Below are 20,657 nucleotides of genomic sequence, written 5' to 3'. Positions count from 1 at the left end.
ACCACTCCAAGCCCACTGCCAACATCGAGAGTGCCAACTTATCATAGGGAGTGAAACATCACGTCCTAGTAGCTCTACTACTTGCCGACATAATCAATGAAAACAATAATAGAATCATTGAAAGACTGCCCCAACAAACAGCTGGTGTGCAAGACAACAAAGTACAGATACAAAAAGGAGGGAAAATAATACAGAAATATATAAATAATCAATACATATCAAGAACTTGAGATGAAGAGTTCTTGAAAGTGAGTCCATAGTTTGTGGGAACAGTTCAATTACGGGGCAAGTGAAGTTGAGTGATTTCTGATTTAAGAACCTGATGGTTGAGGGGTAATAACTGTTCCTGATCCTGGTGGTGTGAGCCCTGTGGTCCTGTACCCTCTTCCTGCTGTTGTAACGAGAAGGGGGGACGACCTGGGTGGTGTGGGTCTTTTTTGATGGATGCCGTCTGCCTATGACAATGCTCCATGCAGATGTGCTCAGTGGTGGAGTGGGCTTTATGTGTGATGGACTGGGCCGTATCCACTACTTTTTGAAGGACTTTCTATTCAAGAGCAATGGTGTTTCCATACCAGACTGTGAGGCACTGTCAAGGTCTTTCTTTCCTTTGGTATACTCTCCACCACGCATGTACAGAAGTTTGTCAAAGTTTTAGGTGTCATGTCATATCTTCGCAAACTCCTAAGGAAGTAGAGGTGCTGTCATGATTCCTCATGATTGCCCTTACGTGGCTGGGCCCAGGACAGGTCTTCTGAATTGATAACACCGAGGAATTTAAAGTTGTTGACTCTCTCCACCGATGACTGACTCGTGGAAAAACAGCTTCCTCCTCCTAAAGTCAATAAGCAGCTTCTTGGTCTTGCTGACATTGAGAAAGAGGTTGTTGTCGCGCCACTCGGCCAGATTTTCAATCTCCCTCCTATGTCCTGACGAAGGGTCTCGGCCTGAAACGTCGACTGTACCTCTTCCTATAGATGCTGCCTGGCCTGCTGCGTTCACCAGCAACTTTGATGTGTGTTGCTCCCTCCTATGTGCTGCTTTGATTCAGCCCACGACACTCAAGCCCTGCCACAACTGTCGAGCATCTATCGTCGATTCAAGTTCAGTCCGGAAGTTCCACTTCGCCCCTGAGATTGCTTACCGGAGATCGTACCTGTACCTCTTGCCATTGTCTTTGTCACCGGACTTGATCTGGCCCTCAGCAGATCGTGTATCTCATGGTTCATCTAGTTTGGGGGAAAGTCTGAATGACTTTGTGGGAACGCACTCGTGTACGACTCTCTTTTATAAAGTCCGTGACAATCGCAATGACTCGTTCAGCTCCCTGATGAGTCCTCGAACCAGCCCCGTCTACTGACTCGAAGGGATCACTTAGCCGCTCCTCTGCCTCCCACAGCCACGTCTTCTCCAGGCTCCAAGTTGTAAACATTTCAGCGGCTTTCCGATAAGGATTGCAGTGGTGTTCTTTTTTTGACTTTTAACCACTGACTTTTAATCCGTTCAACAACTAATTCAACCAGTAACTTTTTGGAGGGGATAAATTGCTTTTTTAAGGCTACTGCAGTGCAGCTGCAAATAAATATTTATGTTTCCGAATTGCTTTTCGCACCCTTCAAGGTGCTTCACATTCACAACCAATGAAGTATTTTTGGAATGTCGAAAACAATGTGACAATAATCCAATAACCCACTTTTAACTGAGGGATAAATAGCAAAAGATACAAAAGTATGATAAAAGTACCCTCAAACTCAAGGAGATTTTCTCTCCCGCTGTTATAAGCCTCTCCAATAAAGGTAAACTCACGATGTTACAAGCTACCATGTCGTGACCCTTGCACTTGCTGTTCCCTTTGCTACCACCTGAATGTGCTGATGTATGGAATGATTTGTCTGGATGGCAGGAAAATAAAGGTTTTTCACTGATCCAGCTATAATAATAAAGCAATTAGCAACACTAGGCTGGGCCGTGGCCCAGCTGCTGCCTCAATGTGCCGGAGACCAGGTTCAATCCCGACCTCTGGCGCTGACAATGTGGAGTCTGCATGTTCTCCCTGTGAGTGCCCTGGTTTCCTCCCTCAAAGATTTATGGCCTAGCAGATTAATGGGCCACGGTGATCTGTCCCCAGTCTGCAGAGTCTAGGGGGGATATTGGGGACGGATAAGGGGAGACTAAAATGGGATTGGTGTAAACAGGTGCCTGATAGTTTGTGCAGTGCCGGTGGGCTAAAAGGCCTGTTACCTTCCTGACCTACTGGCATCGGGGTAATTCTCCTCAACGTCAGAGCAGTGCCCTAGATTCCTTAAAGTTTGCCCCTGTTTAACATTGCAGCACCCTCAACACTGATACACAGGAACATCTCCAGGGATTTTGAAAACACAACAGAACAGTCCTTTAGTACACAGTTGTACCAACCTATATAAACCTATTTCATGACTAATCTAATACTTTCCTCCTACATAACCCATAACCTTTCACTTTTCTTACATCCATGTGCCCATCTACGAGTCTCTTAAATGTCTCTATTGTATAAGCCTCTACCCCCCTGACAGCGTATTCCAGATACTCTGTGTAAACAAACTATCTCTGTCATCTCCCTTAAATTTTCCTGTATTTACCTTAAAGGGTTTCCTCTGGTATTAGCCATTGCCACCCTGGGAGAAAGGCACTGGCTGTCCACAATATCAATGTCTCTCATGATCTTAGACACCTCTGTTAAATCGCCTTTCATCACCTTTTGCTCTAAAGAAAAAAGCCCTAGTTTGCTCAATGTTCTCTCGTAAGACATGTTCTCAAATCCAGGCAGCATCCTGGTAAATTTCCTTTGTACCCTCCCTAAAGTTTCCACACCCTTCCTATAATGAGGTGACCAGAACTGAACACAATACTCCAAGCGTGGTCTAACTAGAGTTTTATGGAGGAGCTCTTGAACTCAGTCCCTCGACTAATGAAGGCTAACACACCATATGCCTTTGTAACCACCCTATCAACAACAAGTGTGGCAACTTTGAATGAACTATGGGCATGGACCCCAATCTGTTTGTCCAATTTTTGTGCTTAAGATTGCTGCACACAGTCTCCAGCCCCACTGCAAGAGAAGGGCCCTTGACTGCCATTTTGAAATACACCAGGCTGAGTTTGCTGATGACCTTTGGCCTTGTTGCATCTGGATATTTGCAACCCATTTTGGGCTGTAATGCAGTGACACAAAAAAAAGGAAACCATTTAAAATACACAAAGTTGATTTTTAAAATGTGGGTGCGGAATTAAATCCCATAGGGTGGAGAACAGATTAACCTTGTATTGTGCGAAGTTAGTGATACTTAATTCCTGTCAACGAATTTAATTTTAGATCAGTTGTTGTAAATCACTGAAAATTGGCTCAATGCTGCTTTGTTTTGCCTCACTGCTCAAGACCAATTCTTAATGCAAAGACTTGGCCCTTCTCTTCATCCCCAAATATTCCAAAGCATTTTCCAACATTTGAGTGGTAGTCACAGTTATGGTGCAAAAAGCAGGAGTCAAACTGCATCCAGCAAACAGATAATGTTTTAGTGATATTAAATGAAGGGTAACACTGTTCCCCCCCCGCCCCCGATCTTATACTTTCTCCAACTGGGGAAGGCACTGGACTTGTACAAGAATATGTGCTTTCGATACTGCAGCAATCCTTCAATACTGGATTGGTGTGCTAGATGAAAATTTGTACCCTGAATGGGGATGCATTTACAAATTTCCAATTGTTAAGCCATAATTCACAATTTTTAAAGAAAGTTAGGATCAAATCACACTTGCCGTATCAGTGTTCTGATTCAAGATTTTTTATTGTCATTTCCCATACACAAGTGCAAGGCGAATTAAATAATAGTTACTCCAGCATAAATAAAATATAAATAATAAAAAAATATAAATACACAAGATGGCTTCTATACATAGATTGATTGTATGCCCATAAAGTGATGCTTTAGGGTGAAGGATCTTCCGCTGCAACTGTTATTTCTGTTTCTCTTTCCGCAGCTGCTGTCTGACCTGCTCAGTGTTTCCATTGTTTTCTGCTTTATTTCGGACTTCTAGCAACCGCAGTTCATTGAGTTGCTACCACTTGTCACATTGCAGATTTGCTTGGTACAGCTAACATGCCAGTTATTTTGTAAGTGAGGTTGTAAGTAGTTAGCATTTTAGGATTCATAAATGGAGTTTGGACTACAAAAGTAGGGAAGTTGCGTTGAATCTGTAGAAAACATTTCTTAGGTAATAACCGGAGTACTGTTTTAAATCTGGTTATCTAACTATGGGAGGTGTGTATGCAAATCTGCCTTTTTACCAGTGGACTTTAGGTTCAGACCCAAGTAATAACTGTCAAACACAGTTTACTTAAAAGTACGTACTGTTTATTAGCAAGCTTGCGTTGCTCAGTTGACAAAACAAAGTCCCCGCTCATAGAGCCTGGGAAGGTCCGCCATCAAGTGAGCCCCAAATACTGTCTGGGGCTGCTTGTTAAACATTCATTATCGCATACATACTCCGATAAGGGTACACAGAGCAGCTTTCTCATGCGACAAACACTTCTCTGTTCATATTTTATTCTCACAGCTCATCTCGTCCAGCTCGATTTTAGTCAGGTTAAAATCAGTTAGATATTAGCCCTTTTAATTCGGTATATAATTCCTCATGTAGGGCTGAGAGAAGGTATAGAGTGATCTCAGGAATGAGGGATAAGTTCCAAAGTTGGACTGACAAAGCTAGATTATTCTCTTCAGAGCAAATAAAAATGGGGGTGGGGTGGGGTTAAGTAGATACGTGCAAGGTCAGGACTGGTTAAGGGGAGTTGTTTCCATTGGCTGACAGATAAACTGGGGGGGGGGTGAGCAGATTAATTTTTTTGTTAGCAAAATATACAACACAGGATATGAGGAAAAAATTCATGTCCCCCAGTTTTGGCCTTTGAGGGAGAATAATGTAGAGGGTTATGAGAAAAGTTGATAGATCATAATTGATTGAACTACCAGGAGCAGCCCAGACTTGATCAGCTGAATAACTTCCTTTTATCCCACAGGAGTAAGAAGTCAATGTTTCAGGTTGATCTCTTTCATCAGGACTCAGTTCGAAATATCATCTCTTCGGTCCTTTCCATTGTTGCTGCCTGACCCGCCAAGCTCCTCCAGCATTTTTGTGTGTGGAACTGTGGATTCCCAGCAAATGCTTCTATCCCAGAACAATTCCATAATTCTCTAAATTTCACATTACCCACTTTTTTTTGCTGAAAGATCAACAATCCCAGATAGCTGTTCCAATTTGAATCCAAAGAGAGTTGCTCACTGTCCAGAGGGAGGACTAAAAGAAAATTGAATCCAAAGGGAGTTACCCACTCTCGACGGAAGACTAAAGAAAGAATCAGACAGAAAAGTCAGGTGAGAAAATTTAAGTGTCAGTCAATTCTTTCATTTGCAACTCATCAGTTCCAGTAAAGCACCCTTTGAAATTCTATCCCAAGCTGCTTCAGCACTTTTACCTACCAGCACTTGCTGAATATACTTCCACGGACATCCAAATCTATTCAGAAAAATTGGTTGACAAATTTTCTTTGATTATAAGCTCTGTGAATTCATTAATTAGTTTCACTTGGGAAGCATTATTTCATGTGATGCATTATGCAATTGATTGATGTCAGCCTTGCAGTGTTAACGGACACAGCTTCCTGGCTGTGTATTCTTCCAGGTGAGAGAAAGACAATTGCGTGGCCAAAGTTGGCCCCAACACGCATTCTGTGTAGTTAACTGTGCTGGTGGGTGGTGGGGGGGGCAACAATTTTTAAATTTTCATTTCAAATGTTGCTACAGGATATCATTTCGTTTCTACAATATCCCAGATCATTTCCCATCAGCAGTGCCAATAGTTTCCAAAAGAGGCTAACTGAGAGAAACACTTATCTAGAAATCTGACTGCAGGCAGTAGCTATTCAGTTCCAGTGACTTAAGCAGAATAAAAACATGCTGGAAATCTTGATCAAACGGGGAGATCAGCACAGGTACCCTAATCTTAAAGATCCTGCAGATGTTGAAGTAACACATACAAAATGCTGAAGCAATTCAGCAGGCCAGGCAGCATCTATACAGAGAAATAAACAGTCAACGCTTTGGGCTGAGAGCCTTCATCAGGACCAGCTCTACTCTTGAGTGAGAGGACTTCTGCAGGAGATTTTCGAGCACAGACCCCTACAGAATACAGACTCAGCAACAGAAGGATATTACGTGCAAGGAATTATCTAAAATCAGTTTATAAGTACCTTAGCATTTCACTGCTAATTTAATTATATGGATGAAGGAAATCAAAAGCTGCATATCCAAGCTTTTGGATGACAGTAGTTTAAGAGCGAGTTGTGTAGCAGGATTTTCAAAAGTATAGCAGATAGAATTCAAAGTTGGAGATGCTTCATTTGGATCTAAGAAATACTAATCAGAGTATTTCCTTAGTAAGCTAGAGGTGGAACAGGAGAGAGCAACCGTACGTAGGTGATTGCACATGCAAATCGGAAGGCAATGAAGAAGAAATGCAAACATCTCATCAAAAAGCATTTTGGATCATTAGCCTCAATTTTAAGGGAGCAGGAATACAAATATGGCTAAATACTATTTCATTTGCAGGGTGAAAGCCCACATGCCGGACAACCTCCATTTCTGGTTGTCACCTCTAGGGTACTATTACCCTTCGAGCATTTATTGAAGGCTTCACCACAATTATACCAGTGAAAGGACTATATTTGAAGGGTAGTTTGCATTCCCGAAAAGGATGATTTTACCCTGTTGGAAAAATTCAGAATGCAAAGCAATAGAAGAACTGGGAAGAAAAATGTTTTAAATACAAGAGATTCTGCAAATGCTGGTAATCTAGAGCAACGTACACAAAATGCTGTAGAAACTCAGCAGGTCAGGCAGCATCTATGGAGAGGAATAAACAGTCAACGTTTTGGGCTGAGTCCTTTCATCTGGAAATGAGTTGCAAATGAAAGAATTGACTGACACTTTAAATTTTCTCACCTGATTTTTCTGTCTGATTCTTTCTTTAGTCTTCCCTTGAGAGTTAGCAACTCTCTTTGGATTCAAATTGGGACAGCTATTTGGATTGTTGATCTCTTAGCAGAAAAGTGGGAAATGTGATATTCAGAGAATCATGAAATTGTTCTGGGATAGAAGCACAAGAGATTCTGCAGTGCTAGAAATTCAGAGGAACACAAAATCCTAGAGGAGCTCAGCAGGTCAGGCAGCATCTATGGAAAGGAGTAAAGAGATGATGCTTCATACTGAGTCTTGATGAAGGGCCTCGGCCTGCAACATTGACTCTTTACTCCTTTGGGGCAGAAGGAGGCCATTCAGCCTATCAAGTTTGTGCTTGCTCCTGATAGCTCAATCAACTATGATCTACACATAAAATTGCGAAGGGTCTCGGCCTGAAACGTCGACTGTACCTCTTCCTATAGATGCTGCCTGGCCTGCTGCATTCACCAGCAATTTTTATGTGTGTTGCTTGAAATTCCAGCATCTGCAGACTTCCTCGTGTCAACTATGATCTATCATTTTCCCCCATAACCTTCCAGTTTATTCTCCCTTAAAGGCCAAACAGACATGAAACTTCTCCTCATATCTTCTCTTGTATATTTAGCCAAAAAATTCAATCTGTTCCTCTCCCCCTCAATCCTGAAGAAGGGTCTTGGACTGAGACGTTGGAATGTTTATTCCTCTCCATACCATAGATGTTGCCTGATCTCTTGAGTTCTTCCAGCATTGTGTGTGTTGCTCAAGAAAAATGTAATGTTGGGCTTTATTTCAAAAGGAGCGCATTCAAGAGTTGATACCCTTATTAATTGATGAACCTATCAACATCTGATTTATACATACCAAATGGCTTGGCTTCCACAGCCATCTGTGGCAATGAATTCCATGCATTCACCACCCTCTGTCTGAAGAAATTCCTCACCTCCGTTGTAAAGGGACATGCTTTTATTCTGAATTGGTGCCTCCTGGTGCTAAACTCTCTTGCCATTGGAAGCATCCCCACGTGTCTGCTCTGTCTTGGCCTTTATATACCTTTTATGCAATTTATGACAATACTGTGGTTTTATATGGTTTCTATATGGCATATTTTGTGCCTTTTTCAATTTATGGACCAAATCAATTTATGCTAAAACAAGAACCTGTTCACTACCCAGGACCAGCCTTTGTGTGTGTCAAAGGGAGAGTATGCTTGGAAGATGGAATAAAACAGAGGTGAACCAGGTTGAATCCTGAGTCGATGGGTTTGGCAATGTGATGAGTGATTAAGCAGACTGCCCTATACCATTGTTTTTTTCAGTAGGATGAAAGGTAATCTCTGTGGAATGAAATGTCTCACAAGGCTTAGCAGGATGGGTGCAGGATATTACACCCAAGCCTGGGGTGTCTAGAACAGGGATCAGCTATTTGGGACTGGACTAATGAGAAGCAAAATGAGGAAGTATATTTCTAACAAATAACGGTCTAGGGTACTGCTGATAACATGAGATTGCTAAGACTAAGAACAGTAGACTTTTGTTGGTTAGCTTTAGCAATGCTCTCGTACAAAGGTGTTCATATGTACACTCAGTGGCTATATTATTAGGTACAGCTGCTTGTTTACGCAAACATCTCATCAGCCAAACATCTGGCAGCAACTCAATGCATAAAAGCTTGCAGACATGGTCAAGAGGTTCAGTTGGTGTATAGGCCAAACATCAGGATGGGTAAGAAATGTGGGCTAAGTGACTTTGACTGTGGAATGATTGTTGGTGCCAGATGGGGTGGTTTGAGTATCTCAGAAACTGCTGATGTCCTGGGATTTTCACGCACAGCAGTTTCTATACATTGCAGAGAATGGCACAAGAAACAACAAAAAAAACGCCCAGTGAGCAGCAGTTCTGTGGGAGCAAAACATCTGGTTAATGAGAGGGGTCAGAGGAGAATGGCCCGACTGGTTCAACCTGACAGGAAGGTGACACGAACTCAAATAACCTCAGAGATGTACAGAACAGCATCTCCGAATGTACAGCACGTCCAACATTGAAGTGGATGGGCTACAGTGGCCACTGAATGTACACAGGCGTGTGCATGTGCGTGCGCGGCACCTGGGTGTGTTTTTGTGTTAAGAATGCAGCAGAGCTTGGTCTTGTGGTTTTCCGCCTGGTGCTCAGGTTCCCTCCCACATCCCACCGATGTTCCGGTAGGGAAATTGGCTGCTGCAATATCACCCTGAGTCGATGGGAATGGGAGAGAGAAATGGAAATAAGCTGAGGGGGAGGGGGGGAAATGGGACAGAATGGATGGTTGAACCAGGAGCTGGCATGGCCTTCAGAGTCATGTCCTGGGTCCACCTCCCAGTGCACTAAGACCACACTGTTTTGAGACTGTCTGGTAGGTGGAGTACAATGGCCAGCCCATGTTCACACAGTTCGTGCACACATATTGACGTTTTACTTATTTATTTAAGGGATACAGGGTGGGACAGGCCCTTCTGGCTGATCGAGCCGCACAACCCAGCAACCCACCTAACAGCCCTAGCCTAATCACAGGACAATCTACAATGACCAATTAATCCTGCCCGTTGTGTGCCAATACAGCGTACAACAGGCTCTTCTGGCGAAATGAACCGCACGACCCAGCAACCCACCTAACAACCCTAGCCTAATCACAGGACAATTGACAATGACCAATTAACCTACTAAATGGTATGTCTTTGGACTGTGGGAGGAAACTGCAGCACCTGGAGGAAACTCATGTGCTTCGCGGGGAGAATACACAGCCTCCCGACGGATGTTGATGGAATTGAACTTCGAACTTGGGAACCCGTTGAGCTGAAATGATGTCGTGCTAACTACTATGCTACTTCTCAGAAGTGGACTGGAAGCAAGTCACCCTCCTCTACAGGCCCTCCGTTGGTCAGGTCGACTGTGGATATTGCGACCTAGCTGTCAAAGTCAATATGCAAGCCAGGGCAGTACAATATGGAGAACAAGCTGTTGCCCATGCAGTAGGCTCCCCCTCTCCGTGCAACTGATAAATCCAAAGGAACAGTGACCGATCCAGTCATCCCCAAGTGTCAGCCTAGAAGGAAGGTCATCATGGTGGTGAGAACACTTCCAGATTACTTGGTTGCCTGCAAATGGCTTTGACACTTCACAAAGTTCACAAAATCTACCGTATCCCGGGATCAAAGAGAATCTTTCACAGCCGATGTGGACATCTGGTGACAATACTCAGCAAACTGTGTGCTTTAGAATGGGTAAATCTGCAGAGCACAACAATAAAATGACCAACAAGGTAGTGAACTGAGAGCAAAGTTTTTTTTAATACATGAACATTACACGTGCCACATAATGCCACTTCCTAGTTCTCCGTTCAGCAATACATAAGCAACACCAACCCGGTACAAAAATATTTCTTCGCAATGAAAATATCTAACAGCAATTATCAATTCAGGATAAGAAAAGACAATACATTAATTCATCTGGTTACTACATTTAACAATTATCTTACATTAAAATATCTAATAATAAGGTACCAATTTGACATATTGCACAGCCAGGGCTGAGCACCACTCGTGGACTGAGCATCTCGCATTTCAGAGTTACTTAAACACCTGACAGTGGAAAAGCAGTTGACAGAAACAAAGGGGGAGAATAGTTTAACCTCCCCATTGGGAAGCTGGAAGGGGTTTTACATCCTGGCTGCACTCTTCTACCTCCGGTCCCTTGCACATTTCTGATATTAATCATTTAAATATTGATGGACATGTCTTCAAGGCTCTTAGCGCTGGGATTCCTATTCTAAAACCTCTCCCACATTCTCCTTAATGAATTCTTAAAGCTTTCCTCTTGGTCTGAGCCCTTGGCCACCTGCTCTGGCATCTCCTTAACGCTGCTGGGTGTCAAATCTTGTTTGTTAACACCCCTGTGAGGCACTGCAGGGTGTTTTACCAAGTTGGGGATCTGCATAAATTCCCTCTGCCCAATTCACTCTCAACTGAGGGCAACAGGGATGTAAAACCAGACCCTCCTGGGATTTCCTGCTTGGCCAGTTAGGTTAAAGTTAGCTCCCCAAAGTCTTCCCAATCCACAATTTTCAATCTCACAGGAAAACATTCCCGTGAACTCCTTAATCTGGAAAACCAAATATCTGCACAGAACATGACGTCTCATTTTCACGAGACCAATTTATGGCGGCAGTAGTGATGTTCTGTCCCAGGAGGCAAGTTCAGGATATATACATTAATTTGTAATCCCTCAAGGCACTTGCTCATGCTGGAGCTGGAGTTGCCAGAAGCTCTCCAGGTGCTAGTTAAAGGGGCTTTTCAGCTTTCCAGAGCCACGAAGGGAGCCCCAATGTAAAGACGGCAGAGGCCGTCGCTGCTGCGCTCAGTTCCGCCCTCATAAGAAAAGTACCCTCCCCTGCTCCAGACGATGCGTACACTTTGCAGTGTGGGTGGGATCACGAGAGGCACTGAGGCAAATTGGGACACCAACAATTGCCACACCAGCTGTAACCCTCTCATTCAGCACAAGGTCACCATTGCAACCTTCTTGGCCTGTCAGTGTGAGCAAAGAAATAATCCAGTCCCAGTCCCAAGTGAGATTTGAATTCAAATATATTATTTCCATTTGTTACATCAACCGTGCTCACACACACTGAGCTACCAAACCTTTCCCAATAGTAAGACAATTGGCCTTAAAAAGGAGGATTTGCTCCTGGTGGGGTAATGAAATCAAAAGGGTATGTGGAGGTCCTTAAGGCTAAACAGCCTTGTTTTCATGCTGTAAATTCTATATTTATACTAATCATAATGTCTGAAACACTCATGAAGAGGTAACAGCAGTGACAGAGAAAGATTTGGAGAAATGGTACCTGGGAGAGCTATAGGATCCCCGTTTGATTCTGATTCCCATTTCTGTTTGCACGTTCCCTCCAGGGTGCTGGTGTTCCAAAGATGTGCTGACATGTAAACTGCCTCCTGTGTAAATTGTCCCTGCTATAGGTGTGCGAGGAGTCATAGAGTTACACAGCATGGAAACGAGTCCTTCACCACAACTGGTCCATGCTGACCCAAGTGTTCCATCCAAGCCAATTCCAGTTGCTGGTGTCTGGCCCATAACCTTCTAAGCCTTTCTAATCCATGTACATGTCCAACTCTCTTTTAAAAGTTATCATTGTACCTGCCTCAAACTCTTCATTTGGCAGGTCATTCCACATACATACTGCGTAAAAAAAAAGTTGCCCCACAAGCTTTTGTTGAACCTTTTCCCCTCTCACCTTAAACCTACGCCCTCTAGTTTTTGATTCTCCAGCTCTGAGAAAAAGATTGAGTGCATTCACCCTACCTATACCCCTCATGATTTCATACACCTCTGTAACACCACCTCTCAATGAATGAGGTCCTAGTCTATCCAAGCTCTCCCTATAACCCAGTCCCTCAGGTCCCAGAAGCATCCTTGTAAATGTTTTCTGCACTCTTTCCCACCTAATAAGACCTTTCCTGAACTGATGGACTTTTGAGAGAGAATAGGTGAGATGGGAAAAATGGGGAATGAGATCATAGCTGTCAGATTTCATACCTGAGAACTTAAGGGAAGTTCCTAGGTTCCAGTAGCAAGGGCCTGAAATCCTGGTCAACATAGCTGAAAAAGCTCTTTACCCCTGGGTACGTGGCTGTTTCCAGTTCCCAGGTAGCACACTACCTTCAACATTGTTTAATTCATGGTAGCTCCCACCTCCCCATCACTCACCAACAATTTACAATCTCTCTTTTGTGTCTACACACACGTTTGGGGAGCTCCGCAGTGGAGCCAAGCCCGCCCACAAGGCGTTGAGCTTGTGCACATGGGCAACAGCATCCCTACCCTTTATCTTAAATTGACTGGATGGTGTGGGGAAAAAAACAGGATCTCAAAGAGAAAGAAAAATCAAAGAGCAGAGGAAGAGGCTGAGAAAAGAGAAGGGATTGGAGCACGGTGAGAGCGTGGGATAGAAGGGGGAAGGTGAATGGGGGATGAGGAACAGGGGATTAAAGCGGAAACATAAGAGCAAGAGGAGGGGCAAAAGTGATGGAAACTGGAGAGTGTACACTTTCAAAGTTATCAGGTACACACTCAGACCCCTTGTGCACAGAACTGGCAGATCTTGTTAGTTCCAAGCACCATGTGGCAGTACAGCTTGCCAGTTGAATAGAGCGTTTGTATCATTCCGGAACAACGTCTGAATGTGCTGCAACAGTGCTCTCCAGTCATATGAACTACATGTTATTTTGGAGCTTTGATGCAACTCTCAGACTGCTGAAAGCTTTCACTTTGCTACATTATATAACCTACATTTTTATGTCCTGCCTGCTTTGCTGTACTCACTCACGTGTAGCCTCTAAAAATTTGTACTAAACACAAGGGACATCACTTAAAACCTACAGAGACAGATAGCATGGTACAGGCCCTTCGGCCCATTTGGTCCAGGACATCCGTCTAAACTAGCTCCATTTGGCCATGCTTGACCCTCTAAAACTTTTCTATCCATGTACCTCTCTGTGTCTTTCAAACATGTTAATATAGCCGTCTCAACCACTTCCTCAGGCAGCTTAGTTATTGATAGTATTTTCCAGATGCATTTAAAGTGACTGAACAAAATATTGCAAGGAATTTTAAAAAACCATTAAGACCGACCGAGTCCAAAGGATTCCAAGTGTATCATGAAGATCAACTTCTTAGAGGCAAAATGAGCTTTTGTCAGTTTGCAGTGGTTACTAAAATCTACGTGTGACACCCAGTGGAAGAAAGACATTACTGCAGAGGTGTTTACAACATCAAGCAGGGAGCTTTGGGCATATAGTCCTTTTGGTGTCAGAATTTTCCCTTTCATTGGATCACTCAACCTGTACTGGCTCTTGGGCTAAATATTTTGTCTCCCTCTTCATCCTCCCTTTGCAGTTGTTGATACAATTGTAAGATATGACTGAATTTGTTCTGATGTCCCTTTCAGACAAGATAATAGGAATCATGAAGCAATACAGCAGAAAGTCAAGCCCTTCCACCCAACTTGTCCATGCCAACCAAGGTGCCTACCTAAACTATTCCCAGTTGCCTGTTTTGGGCCCAAATCCCTCCAAAGCTTTCCTATCCATGTCCCTGTCCAAATGGCCTTTAATCATTGTAATTGCAAGCATCAGGATTGTAAAGTCTGGCTTCTGATAACTTTGTCAGCTACCTTTTCTACAGATGATGGGCTATTCTCACTGTCACTAACTGTTGTTTCAAACATACTTGATTCAGCTTAACAGTTAAGTTTTACTGACCCTTTCCAAAGAGTGTGCTCAGAATTAAGATTATGTGCTGGTTTTATTCTCAGTAACTAGGGTTACATTTTTAAACTACCAAATAGGAGAATTTTTGCAAACAAACAAAAACATTTTGTGGACATTTTCACATTTCTAAAAAAATACAATGAAGCCCTTTAATAGTATCACAGCAGATAAGGTTACATCCTTTGTTAAAAGCGCTTTTCAACAATCCCACCACCCAGAGTGATGGCTAACAATGATGTTATTGTGTGTAATATTTATAATGAAGAGGTTTCTTATGTTTTATATTATGTATACACAACTTGCTCTGCGACAGCTACATTCAAAGCTGTACACAGTGTGTTACTTTGCAATCTGCATTATTGTGAAATGTGGATGGCCTGGTTTTTCCATTACAGGTAGAGAGGTGAACTGAATCAAAGCTCAGAGTGCATAGGACACTAGAAGAGAAGTGGTTATTTGAGTGCTGGCGGAAATACACTCCCAGAAATGGTGATGTCAGGAAGCCGTTCTTCACAAAGAGTAATGGAAATATTTAACTTTCCAGAACCAATAAGCCATTTGAGGCTGTACTTATTAGATGTTTGATAGGGAAGGCTATTAAGGTCTATGTCACCAAAGCATGTAGATGAAGCTGAGATACAGATCGGCCAAGATCTATCCAATCTCTGAGGATCTGAATGTTCCTCTCCCATTCTCCTGTTCCTAGCAGGTGTGATATATCAAACATGATCATGTTTTTGTCCTACAATAATTGGCTCATGTAATATATGTTAAAACACAGACTCTAGTATCTCCTACCATACAGAAGTCCCACACCACCAGGTTCATGAACAGCTACTTCAACCATATGGTTCTTGTCACTCTAGTCACAACTCCAGTCACTACAGTTAAGCAACATTTTGAAAACTTTGCACTAAAATATACTTCGTTTTTTTTTTGCTCCAATTATGTTCTTTCTTGTACAAAGTATACAATTTATGTCTTACTTGTGAATGATACGATGTTATGAGCCTGTGATGCTGCTTTCAGCGCACTTGTGCACAGGCCAATAAAGTTGACTTTGATTTTGACAGTGCCCAGTGTCATTATGAAGAATGTGACAACCCTTTAAAGTGCACTATTGTTGTGCATATCATAACAAATGGAAAAGTAATGGTTCCAGTCGTTTCAGGAACAAAGAATGCAAATCTCTGCGAGGTGACGTTGAACCTAACTCATAGGGTGGAGAACTATGTGATCTATATTTCCACAGTGACTTCAGCGGAGCATCAAATTGAAACTGATGCAAAACTAGTGATGTACCTGATTCAGTCAATTTCTCAATGCATGTGTTTGAATAAGATCGTCCCCATCTTAACTGCACCTACAATGCAGTCACCTGCAGTAAGCAGCATTCATATTTGTGCTGTGGGAGGAAACCGGAGCACCCGGAGGAAATCCACACAGTCACAGGGAGAACATAAAGCTCCTATTAATATTTTAAAAATTGTGATATTTCATCCGTTAAATTAAAATAATTCAAAACTCAATTGTTTAGCAGCAGCAATTACAAATTGAAAAGATTTTATTTCATGCAAGGTATTTTGAAAATTCAATCATAGATGTGCTCAGCAATTGGTTTTGTGCCTTGCCAATACATCTGACTGCAAGTCAAATTTATGAATCAAAGGAGTTAAGCAAAGGTTTGAAGAATCAGACAGGACCGTAACTACCTGCTAAAAGCAAACCACTCTTCATAAGACATGCACAATATGAATATATTTCAATACCACGCCCCACAGCATTGGCAACAACAATCTCATGGATCAGAAAGACATCAAGTTTGCCTAGGTACAGTTATGCAGCACAATTAACAACTTCTGTAACGTCCCTCGACATTAATGAATATTGTCTGAAACCAGCAATTCACCTTGTCCTCTAATATAAATCTTAGCATTTCTGTCATCTTTCCACCTAGTTTCATTTTGGAGCCGATTGATTTCAGCTGGTCTGGTGTCTTTTTTTCTGCAGGCTCACCCTTCCAAGTCTCTCACCAGTTTTAGCACTCCTCCAGATCAAAGCAACGTCGACAAGCTTTTACTGCCATCAGCTGTCTCACTCCAAGAGCACCAGGTAGATTTCTCCTTCATTCCCCACCTTCCCTTCCATTCAATGAAGTGACCTGCCTTGTAGATTTTGACAGCACAGAAGGAAGCCATAGCTTCTGAAACTGCACCCTCATCTCTCTTACTTTGACTCATCACTTTGCATTGCTAACGTCTCTTGTTCTTACCATTCACCCATTGCAAGGTTACAATTAAGTCAAGCGCCTGTCAGTTAATGAACTTTAATCACAGTTCACGCAGGAAAAAATTCTCACTATTTCCACTCTAGTTCTTTCAGAAAGTCTGGAGTCCCTGGTTACTGAACTAATACTATTACTGATTAAGCGGTCTCCACCTGCCTTTTGTATCCTCAGGTAATATTTGTTCACACATTTTTCTTGTCTTTGTTTCATTAACTATTCAGGGATCTCAATGAATAAAACATTGTTCTACAGGGATGTTAAATAGGCAAACTATTTGACCAAACTATTTCACCAGTGACAGATCTCCATCACATACCTTCAGTTTTTTTTCCTGTTTGGATCTTATTGATTGGTTTGTGCAATAGAATATCAAACCCTAGACCTGGAAAGAAATTTCAATACAGAGCTTCTAACTGATATTCTACATTCAGGGCCACTTTTTTTGTAGGTACACCTGCTCATTCATGAAAATATCTAAACAGCCATTCATGTGGCAGCAACTCAATGCATAAAAGCGTGCACACATGGTCAAGAGGTTCAGTTGTTGTTCAGATCAATCATCAGAATGTGGAAGAAAAGTGATCTAAGTAACTTTGACTGTGGAATAATTGTTGGTGCCAGATGGGGTAGTTTGAGTATTTCAGAAACTGCTGATCTCCAGAGAATGGTGTGAAAAATATTTTTAAAAAACCTCCAGTGAGTGGCAGTTCTGTGGGCGAAAATGCCTTGTTCATGAGAAAGGTCAAAGGAGAATGGCCAGACTGGTTGAAACTGTCAGAAAGGCGGCAGTAATTTAAATAACCACATGTTACAACAGTGGGGGTAGAAGGGCATTTCTGAATGCACAACATATCAAGCCTTGAAGTGAATGGGCTACAGCAGAGGACCATACCGGATTCCACTCCTGGACCTAACAAAGCAGCCACTGAGTATATGTTTACTGTTTGTTAAGTTCCCAATTCAATCAGAATTCTAATAATAAAATTGTTAATGTTTCAGTTGATGAATTTTCATTGAAACTTTATAGTTCGATGGACCAATGCCTTACCTTAACAACAAACAACTTTCAACCACAATTTGGCACATTCCACAACATGGTTTACAAGGGAGAGAGAAGAGTTCTAACCACATTTATGCAATGATTCCAGTTTATTTATACAACAAGTTCCACAGTCAAAAGAGAAAACCTATCAATAACAACATTTAAAATATCTTCACATTTCTCTTACCCTTGAACTGGCCTAAGCAAAATCCTATTTCCTTACAGCATTTTCTTATTGAATTCTCAACAAGCAATAAAATAATGTAAACGTTTGATCCTTTCAAATGTCTACAGAGATTTAGATCCTTACAACAAATATGAAATTATAGGGAAACGAGCCTCATGATGCAGAAATTTTCACCACTCAAAGGGAGCTCTGTCAGTAAAATTACAACTCAGCATTGGGTTGGTTGGAGACTCAGAGCTTGGCTACACTGAGTTCAGATACTCAGAAGTATTTCACAAAATGTAACGGACACTTTAACTTGCTTCGACTATTGTCACACAGAATTGATATCCAGCGGCCTTTTTTGGGGATCCTCCTCAGGCAAGCGGACACACCTTGTTGCTGCATGGCAAACTACTTGTTACATTTGCCTTATTTCGAACCATTAAACACACTCTGCTTTTGGTGCATAATATCTTGGATAATCAAGGTGCTGCACCAAGGATAATGTGCAGTGCAAGCACATGATCCCTGGAGTGGCCAGAGGCCATTTAAATGGTACATGGGTGCAATGTGCCAAAGTCATTGAAGCTTTTTTTGCAAATCCAAAATATCAATACCTGATCTTCTGTTTAATCACTGAAATTACAGATTGCATGACCTGTCCTGTCAGAACCTAAACCTAAAGGAATAGTCAAAAGATTATCATCTTTTTTTCCAGATCCCTTTCCAGGTCCTCATTGACTTTACAAAAGGAGAATGTCCTTGGAACAAGCCAACGTTCATGAAGCAACAGTGAATGCATGTCACTGCACAGTAGTTACACAAACTTAATCCAGCTACACACTTCTTTGTTGCTAATATGATCCTGGATCAGACTTCCTCAGGTTGTCCTGTTGATTTAGTGCAGTTTAGTCAAAAGATGGTGGTAGAAAAACTGTGATTTTTTAAAAATTTAAAATACCACAACTTGAAAATTATCACAAGCAAAGAAAAAAACATTTTTTCCCCCAATATAATTGTAACTCACCAGAGGGTTGTGAGGAAAAATTATTCTACATGTTTTGTAGCAGTCCCACAACACCTCATGTTGTAACTAGAGGGAGACACAAGGTGGCTTGTTAATTCCACTTTCTCATGCACTGCTTCTCAACCCTGTGACTTGTAAGTACAGTACAAAAGGAACAGCACTGTTCCTGATTCAGATCTATTTGCTAATAAATTCGGTTTATATTTTTTATATCTTTGAATACAAAATGTGTGTGTCTTCTACATAAGATCAGTGTGCAAATGAGGAAATAACAAATTCAGGGATTACTTTCCTAATCAACTGTTCAAAAAAAAAGAATTAAGCGCAGAATCTTATTCCTCAGTTTCTCTGAAATGAAGCCCTGATTTAAGAGAAGGTATTAGGTGTGAATATGAACTTAGCAGAGCATCCAATTTGTACCCAAATATGATTCCTGGAATATATATCAATTTGTAATCAATCTGGCTCAGCTAGAGCAATATCCATGCAAGGAAGAGTATCATGCTTTCTAGAACTGAACCCGTTGTGCTAAACAACCACACCCATGCCAGCAACAAGGTTTAATAACAATCACCAGTTACTGCTCCAGGGTCTAATGTATTCTCCTATTCTCCACAGTCTGATCTGATCGATGTAGCAGAAAAGGTCTGCACCACCAAACCTGCTCAGTCACTACTTGGGTCTATTGCGTCTTTGTATATGTGTGCATGTTTGGACGTGAGAGACAGAGAGTGAGAAGTTAGCGCTGACCATCAGGGAATTAAAAAAACTCACTTTGATTGCCATGATCTACCCAGACTGCAGTGGTCTGGTTGCTGGTTGTTAAAACCTGGTAAGCATTCAGCTGACTCGGAAGAAGGCCTTCAAACTGTTGGATGCTGGATTAGCTGTTAGTTTAAAACAGGGGTCCCTTGATCCATGCCATGTCTTCAAATGACAGTGGAGGAGGATGAGGCTGCAGATGGCGAGCTTGTATTCCAGAAAAACCACTTGCGCTTTAACTGACGCTTCTGGCACAAGTAGTCCTCCTTATCGCGCTCTCTCCTTGCTCGTTGGTAATGATCGTCTTCTTTGAGATACCAGACAGGAGGCCAACGGTGCTTTTCGAAGTAGTCCTGGTTCTCTGAAAGAAAATGTCAATATAATGGTTAGTAAGGGTGCTCCCACCTTACCTTCCATTTGAAGGACTACGGCAGCAGATCCAGCACATCCACATTGTCCCAGTGCTGATTTTCACAGCTTCCTCCAATTGCTCAGGGGGGCAATTGCCACCACCCCAGGCCCAAGCTGAGCCTGATTGCTTTTTCTACGTCAATCCTGACCCACCCAACACTGTCAGTACAGCAGACTCCAGTGTGCTGGGAATATTACCCTGGCCTTGTTCAGGTGCTGGACCATGCTGTGCTGATAGGAATGTGGCCTGAACCACCTTTGACACACGTGCTTTGTGACAGGATACACCTGACCCTACATTGGCCCTGAAATTAGTGTTTTGTCCTGTCAGGTTCAGCTGGTGCAGCTGATCTCCATTTTAAACCCTCAAGAAAACAAGGATAAAATTTCATTTATATAGCAGGCATCAAAATCTAAGGATACCCAACACACATTGAAGCCAATGCCATACTTCTCAAAAGCACTGTACTAAAATGTAAGAAACAGGTCTGCAAATTTGTATATAGCACCTAGTAACATTGTGATAACTGAATAATTTATTTGAACATTATTGCTTGAGGGATAAATACTAGGCAGGATACTGGGAACTACTTATTCAAGCAGTGCATTA

The 20,657-nt window shown here is 42.1% G+C and overlaps 1 protein-coding gene across 4 annotated transcripts in view; it reads right to left on the bottom strand.

The window, feature by feature from the left end:
- Nucleotides 1-10,342: 10,342 nt before the first annotated feature.
- Nucleotides 10,343-20,657, bottom strand: part of LOC140201814 (rho-related BTB domain-containing protein 2-like) — a 90,835-nt gene continuing 80,520 nt past the window's right edge. For all 4 annotated transcript variants that reach the window (XM_072266506.1, XM_072266507.1, XM_072266505.1 and 1 more), the window contains one exon: nt 10,343-19,997. In XM_072266506.1, the coding sequence (XP_072122607.1) occupies nt 19,804-19,997 (194 nt within the window). In that variant the 3' untranslated portion in view covers nt 10,343-19,803. The remainder of the gene's footprint in view (nt 19,998-20,657) is intronic.

This window comes from Mobula birostris, chromosome 8, assembly GCF_030028105.1.
Source record: "Mobula birostris isolate sMobBir1 chromosome 8, sMobBir1.hap1, whole genome shotgun sequence".
NCBI lineage: Eukaryota > Metazoa > Chordata > Chondrichthyes > Myliobatiformes > Myliobatidae > Mobula > Mobula birostris.
The sequence above is the reverse complement of the archived record's forward strand: the minus strand, read 5'-3'. Positions and strand labels throughout refer to the sequence as shown.